This window comes from Mandrillus leucophaeus, unplaced genomic scaffold (genome assembly GCF_000951045.1).
Source record: "Mandrillus leucophaeus isolate KB7577 unplaced genomic scaffold, Mleu.le_1.0 Scaffold169, whole genome shotgun sequence".
NCBI lineage: Eukaryota > Metazoa > Chordata > Mammalia > Primates > Cercopithecidae > Mandrillus > Mandrillus leucophaeus.
The window spans coordinates 1,206,703-1,214,063 of NW_012101687.1; the positions used below are offsets into that span (position 1 = coordinate 1,206,703).

Here is a 7,361-nt window from a genome sequence, read left to right on the forward strand (position 1 = left end):
AAAAAAAACAAAAAGAAAAAGGAACAGTAAAAAAAAAAGAAAAACTTTTAGAAATCAAAAATATAAGAGTAAACCAAATAATAAGAACCAGAATACAAGGTCAAGGAAATTAGAGGGTATAACAAAAGAAACAGAAAACAGGAGAACAGGAGAGAAAAGAAAACAGGATCAATCCAAAAGAATCAAGAGTGGATGGGCATCTGGTATCTAGAACATATAAAGAACTCTTAACAACCCGATAAAAAAAGACAAACAACGTAACTGAAAAACGAGGCAAAAGACTTGAGTAGACCTTTCTTCAAAAAGATACACAAATGGTCAATAAGCATATGAAAAAATGTTCAGCCGGACACAGTGGCTCACACCTGTAATCCTAGCACTTTGGGAGGCTGAGGCAGGTGGATCACTTGAGGTCAGGAGTTCAAGACTAGCCTGGCCAATACGGTGAAATCCCATCTCTACTAAAAATGCAAAATTCAGCTGGGCATGGTGGCACATGCCTATAATCCCAGCTACTTGGGAGTCTGAGGCAGGAGAATTGCTTGAACCCGGGAGGCAGAGGTTGTGGTGAGCTGAGATCATGCCACTGCACTCCAGCCTGGGCAACAGTGAGACTCCATCTCAAAAAACAAAACAAAACAAAACAACACAACAACAACAAAAAAAACAGTTCATTCAACGTCATTAGTCATTAGGAAACTTCAAATCAAAATCACAATGAGAATCTATTTCATACCCACTAAGATGACTATAATCCAAAAATGGAAAACAAGTATTAGTGAGGATGTGAAGAAACTCAAATACTCAAACACTGCAGGTGGGAATGTAATATAGTGTGGCTGATGTGGAAAATATCAAAAAGAATTACCATTTGACCCAGCAATTCGACTTATCAAACAAAACTTTGTGCACCTGAATGTTCACAGCAGCATATTCACAACACCCATAAAGGGAAATAAATCTAAATGTCCAGCAACTGCTGAACAGATACGAAACATGGTACATGCAATGGACTATTATTTAGCCTTAAAAAGAAAGGAAGTACTGATATATGCTACAATGTGGGTGACCTTCAAAAGCACCACACTAAGGGAAATAAGCCAGGCACAAAGGTATTATATGATTCCATTTGTAAGAAATATTCAAAACAGGTAAATCCACACACGAAAAGAGCACATTAGTGGTTGCCAGAGGCTGGGGGTAGGAGGAGGAGAGATAGACTCCTTAATGGGTGTTAAGTTTTATTTTGGGGTGAGGAACGTGTTTTGGAACTTGGGGTGAGGAACGTGTTTTGGAACTAGAGGTGATGGTTGCACAACCACATGAATGTACTAAATACCACTGAACTGTACACTTTAAAATGCATAATTTTATGTTATGTGGATTTTGTCTTAACAACCAAAAAGAACCAATAGGGAGGGGTGACGTGTGTGTGAGGAAATGAAAACAGCAAGTTATGGCAAGTGTTTCAAAAAGTTTCAAGGACAGCTGAAATAAAGCAGCAGATTGAGAGAACTTGAGGTCAAGGGAGAAATTTTTCTTTCTTTCTTTTGACATTGAACATCCCAGAACACATCTATGCTGTTGGCAATGACCCAGTGGAGGAGACTGATAAGGCAGATGCCATGAGTACAACCCCTGAGAATGTAATGGGGGAGAGGATTCAGAACACAAGTGGAGAAACTGGCTTTGGAGAGAACATTAATAAAAAAGGGAAAACAGCCTATACATCTGAATTCTTATAGACTTGGGTAGTGGAAAGATGAGGATATTTCTGTTGGTTGGCCCCTTTTTCTCACAGAAGTTGAAGTTAAATGCTTTTTGTAATTTTTATTCATATGGAGTGGGAGAAGGATGAAATGGGAAGAAGAAAAAGTTAAAAACAGTGATTTTTAAAGGGAAAAAAAATCCCTAAGTTTGCGAGATTGAGAATACTGCTCTCTTCCTTGGGCATAAGACATCAAATAAATGTATTTCTATTTTAAAGTCTGGGTATTGCAAATGCTTAATTTAGTTTGCTGCCAAATTGGTGCATTAAATGTGCAAAAAGCAGCATTAAGTCTTAATCACTTCATGATTAAGACACAAAGGTTCCTAGAATCTGTCAAAATGAAATACTGAAACCCAGTGATTTTCAGGAAAATAGTATAAGGGCATAGGACTCATAGAATGGGAATTAGATCTTACAAAGAATAAAATGAAGACCTATGCTACCTAGGCCCTGAGTGAACTGTGTACCCTTCCAACCAGAGTGTGTCTAGACTTGTCTACTCCTGCAGAACTATTTATTCCTGAGACATCGAGGCTACTGTATAAGCACCAAAGACCCACTCTAAATAATCCAAAACATACCTATATACACGAACGGACTTGATAGATTTTTTTTTTTTTTTTTAAATGAAGCAGAGGGGCTGGGCACTGTGGCTCATGCCTGTAACCCAGTGCTTTGGAAGGCTGAGGTGGGAAGAATCTGCTTCAGCTCAGGAATTCAAGGCTGCAGGAAGCTATAATCACACCACTGCACTCTAGCCTAGGTGACAGAGGGAGGAGACCCTGCCTCAAAAAAAAAAAAAAAAAAAAATAGAGAAAGAAAGAAAAAGAAGCAGCACACTCACCTTTTTCATCTTTTACCTCACATTGCATTTTCTCTTGGCAATGTTTGCGTTTGGGTACCACCACAGTTGCTATCTCTTGAACATCTTTCATTAAAACATCACCTTCTAGTTTGAGAATACTTTTAAGCCTGCTGAGCTCTTTTGGGGCATTCTTTTTTCTCTTTTCAGCACGCATCTTTCTTTTCCACTTACTCCGTAAGCTTTTAGCCATGTTTTACCTGAAGTTAACAAAAATATACATTCAAAAGCAAATCTTTAATATAAAAAAGAAAAAAGGCAAATCCTTAGAAAACCAGGCCAACAGGTATCTTTACAAAACAAGTGAAAAGTAAAACTCTTCAATCTATTCACTTTTTATGACAACATGCAACTTATATGAAGATCAACATGGTACATACAGTCACTAAATAACAATTAAGATATCAAACTTGTAGTCTAATAAGCAAACTACAAATCAAACCAATTCTGAAAGCACCTTGAATTTCTTTACAAAATACAGAAATTTAATTTCCCCAGAATGCAAGAGCGTCATCACCTTACATTACGCAACAGCTTACAAACTACAAAACGATTTTTTTAACACTTCACCTCATCTTCATTATCCATCCTCTCAAGCCAACTTAACGACTCTAAACTTACCTATTCCTACTCTTGTTTTCTTTCCACTCAGTTGGGCCCTAAATCCTCCACAAGATGCTCAGTGTGATCTTTTAAAAGAGCATTCACTGCCTTTCTTCGAGTTCTTTAAAGACCTCCCTCATATATATTCAAGATCTACAAGGTTATTTGTTATCTGTCCCCTGCCTCCTTCAACTCTATTTCATTTCATTCTCCATCCCCATCCCCGCAGGCTCCAACTACGTCTGAAAAGAGTCCAAACTATCTCTAAGTCAGTGCCTTCACGTTTGCTGTCCCTATGTCTGGCAACTGCTCTTCTCAAGGCTTGCTCCTTCATTCGATACCTCAGAAAGGACTCCTCTGTCCTCCGTAAGCTCCCTTCCCTGCTTAATAGGTGTTACAACCTGAAACTACTGTTTTCTGTCACACCCCCCACCGTCTCCCCAGACTGCAGACTCCACGAAGGTAGAGGGAAAGGTCTTTTTCCCAGTGCACAGAATTTTGCATACTTGTTGAACGAATGACTAACATTTTTTGAACGCCGGCAATCACCAACTCATTCCGCTCCCTTGTCTACATAACTCAACCCTTGCGAGGGGCTAGAAAAGGGGGCGGTAAACAACCTTGAGGGCCGAAGTTAACTTCAGCGGGAGCAAACAACAGGGGAGAGGGCTCCACTTTAGCCAGTGCACTCGGAAGCCGGAGGGCCCCCACCAAGAAGAGCACGGGGAACCTTCACCCTCAACCAAGGCCTGCATCGCCGGACCGGAGCTCAAGTATAGCCCACGAAGTGTCAAGAAACGAAATTCTCCAGGGGTGGCGGAATCAAGTCCCAAGTCCCCTGTCTCACTGGACCGGTGACGCACCGAACTCACCTGAAAAACCAACACACACGCCTCAGGATCACGCCGACCGGAAGTCTTTGCACTTCCGTCTTCCGGGCAGAGGACACCCAGGCCGGACGCAGTGCATGCCGGGAGACAAAATATCTCAGGAAGCCTTGAGAGGCGGGATTTTGGAATCCTGGCGCTGACGAGCTTCCTTCTTTGGTGTGATCGCGGACCTAGAAACTCGGTCCGTCCCATACAGGTGTATGTAGAAGTCGGATTTGGAGAATGCGGAAGCGTGTGCCAGTCAAGGTTAGGCTCCAGGTAGGTCCGCTTTCCGGACGTGGGCAGGGGAGCCCCGAAACTAACCCATGAAGTGAACCTGACCAGGGGACCCTGCTGGTCAGATAGCGAGCTCCGAGCCGACCTTTAGATCTGACCTCACCGTTTACAGGATACGCATATATTTCCTTAGATCAACTCAGCCTAGATCAGGTGTTCTTCCAGAGGCCGTATTGAGATCATTTTTATTTGCAGCCTGTGAATTTTCTCATCTCGGGTGATGGCCTCACAGATGTACACATATGTCAAACCGTATCAAACTGCACACTTTAAATATGTGCAACTTATTGCATGTCAGTCATACTCAAAGCTGTTACCAAAAACAGAAAACAACCTTTTCCCACCCCAGAGAAGAATTTAAAGGGTAAAATGATCAAAGGATTTCAGTTCTACCAATGTTTGCCTGTCTGATCACTTACATATCAAGACAGAATGCTAAACCTAGGACGATTGTCTTAGCTCACGAAGAACACTTACTTTACAACTATTTCTAATGGCATAGGCTTTGGAACTATACAGGTCTGTGTTGTATTCTTGCTTCCAATACTTGTGAACGATATGGGTGAGTAACTAATGTCATAAGGGCCTGAATTTCCTTGTCCCTAAAGTGAACATAATACAACCTAATTGATACTGTAAGAGTTCAACAGATGGTACCCTTTTTACATTATAGTTTCAAACGTATAGCAGCACAGTACTATTTGTAAGCAATGTTTCTAGAGATTTATGACATATACCCAAAAAACATGTCTTTGATGATGGCCTGGTAAATTCCTGTCGGTTGCTAGAAAAAAGGGTTCTGAGGCAATCTATGGGTACCTTTTTTCTTTAATTTTGTGTCCTTTGTGAAACCATGCATAGTATGGAAATTACTGAATTCAGAATATAGCAAGGTTAAAGAGGCTGAAAAAAACTTAGAACATTTGATACAAAAAAAAGGAAGCATGCCTAAGAAACCTGGTTTCTTTAAATGAGATTTCGTTCTTATAAAGCAAGTGAATTTCTGTTTTACAAGTTAACCATATACTGTACCTCATCTTTCAAATGAGAAGTTAGCTACCTCACCCAAAAATATATGTGCACATTGCATTTTAGAGAAAGCTCACATTCTGATAGTCCATATTTACTGTATCTTGTTTAACATACCAGGACAAGACTTTTGAATAGGCACTTGGCACCAGGAAAAATAATTTACCTATTATGAAAATGTCATGTTGTTAAAATACCATGCCATGATTTAGCATTACAAGTGCTTTAAACAGCTAAGTAAAACACCCTTTTACTCCTTTTTACTTATGTCCCCTCACCAGTTATATAAAACCATTCTAGAAGAGTTAAGTGGCCTTAGTATATTTAAAAGTCTAATTCATTCCTTCATTCATGCCTTTGAATATGCACTCGATAGGCACTATGCTGAATTTGCAAAGATGAAGGAAACTACTGTTTTTAGGAAACTTTATCCCTTAATGGACAAATAAGGCTTAAGGGTCCAACTAAACGTTACAATGGCTCATCACAGAGCTAGAAGAAGCCTATATATAGAACTAGAGGCACAGTGGGTGGCCCTGAATACCTTACAGGAAGCAGACTGATTTTCTCATCCAAAAGGCATGCTACATGATGCAGAACAGTCAGTGGGGCCCCTGCAGTCAGGCCTCTCCCATGGAATCTCTGATCTGCACAATCACTTAGTAAGGAACAGGAAGACTTCTGGGATTCAGAGAGTAACCCCATGTTGCCCATTCCCTAGATGATGGGGATTTCAAGACAAAGCTCTAGAAAGATGAAAGGAAAAAGGAAAAAGTATCTAAGTTCCTAGCTGCTCCAAAAAAAAAAGGCCTGCAGCTGGCTGTTGACCACTAATCCCTAGAAACGCATCAAGTAGACTGAAGCTAGGTCTGAGAAGAAATCAAGGCAGGTGTATACGGCCTACTGCATCTCTTTTCCCAAATTACATTCAAGAAATACAAAAGTTCTCAGATACTGCTGTTTCCTCATTTTTCTCCTCTTATCTGTTCTTCCTTTGGCCCTTGCACACTTGAGTTACCTGTTGCTCTGTCCAAGTCCTGCTAATTCCACTTCATTTCTTTTTATTTTATTTTATTTTTTTTTGAGACAGAGTCTCACTCTGTCACCAGGCTGGAGTGCAGTAGTGCAATCTCGGCTCACTGCAACCTCTGCCTCCCGGGTTCAAGCGATTCTTCTGGCTCAGCCTCCTGAGTAGCTGGGATTACAGGCGTGCGCCACTAGGCCCAGCTAATTTTGTATATTAAGTAGAGATGGGGTTTCACCATGTTAGCCAGGCTGATCTTGAACTCCCAACCTCAGGTGATCTGCCCGCCTCGGTCTCCCAAAGTGCTGGGATTACAAGTGTGAGCCACCATGCCCAGCCCTAATTCCACTTTCTTACTATTAATATTTCTGGAGTCTGCGTATTTTCACCTTTACTTAATGCAATGCTTTAAAATGGTCTAGGTATATTCCCTACCTAGAAGAACTCATACCTATACACAGTGGGACATATACACAGACTTACATACCACATAAAATTCATTGACAGAACACAGGAATAAACCAATGGTTCATTTATACAATGTAGTATTTTTATACCAAAGGATTTTAAACTTCTTGGTCTTGGGATTCCTTTACACGCTTATTATATTGATCATATCAGAAATTAAAACAATTTTTTTGAAAATTTAAGTCATTTAGAAAGGATAAATTATGTTAACATTTTTATGGAAACTATATTTTCTAAATAAAAATAATTTAGTGAAAATAATGGCATTGTTTTACATTTTTAAAATATCACATCTACTTTTGCTTATACAGAATCTTTAGTCACAAATCAGTCCATTCCACCTTTGAACTGAAAATAGTATTAATATGATCAGCTGACATTAAGCACTTAGTTTAGTTTATATATCTATCTCATTTAATCCTTGTAATAGCCCAATAA

General features: G+C 39.9%; 1 protein-coding gene across 2 annotated transcripts in view; it reads right to left on the reverse strand.

The window, feature by feature from the left end:
* LLPH (LLP homolog, long-term synaptic facilitation (Aplysia)) overlaps nt 1-4,190 on the reverse strand; it is a 13,206-nt gene extending 9,016 nt beyond the window's left edge. The window contains exons 1-2 of one of the 2 annotated variants that reach the window (XM_011976567.1): nt 4,109-4,190; nt 2,616-2,833 (exon numbers count right to left, since the gene is read on the reverse strand). In XM_011976567.1, the coding sequence (XP_011831957.1) occupies nt 2,616-2,826 (211 nt within the window). In that variant the 5' untranslated portion in view covers nt 2,827-2,833; nt 4,109-4,190. The other variant, XM_011976568.1, reaches the window with a different exon arrangement.
* Nucleotides 4,191-7,361: the final 3,171 nt, after the last annotated feature.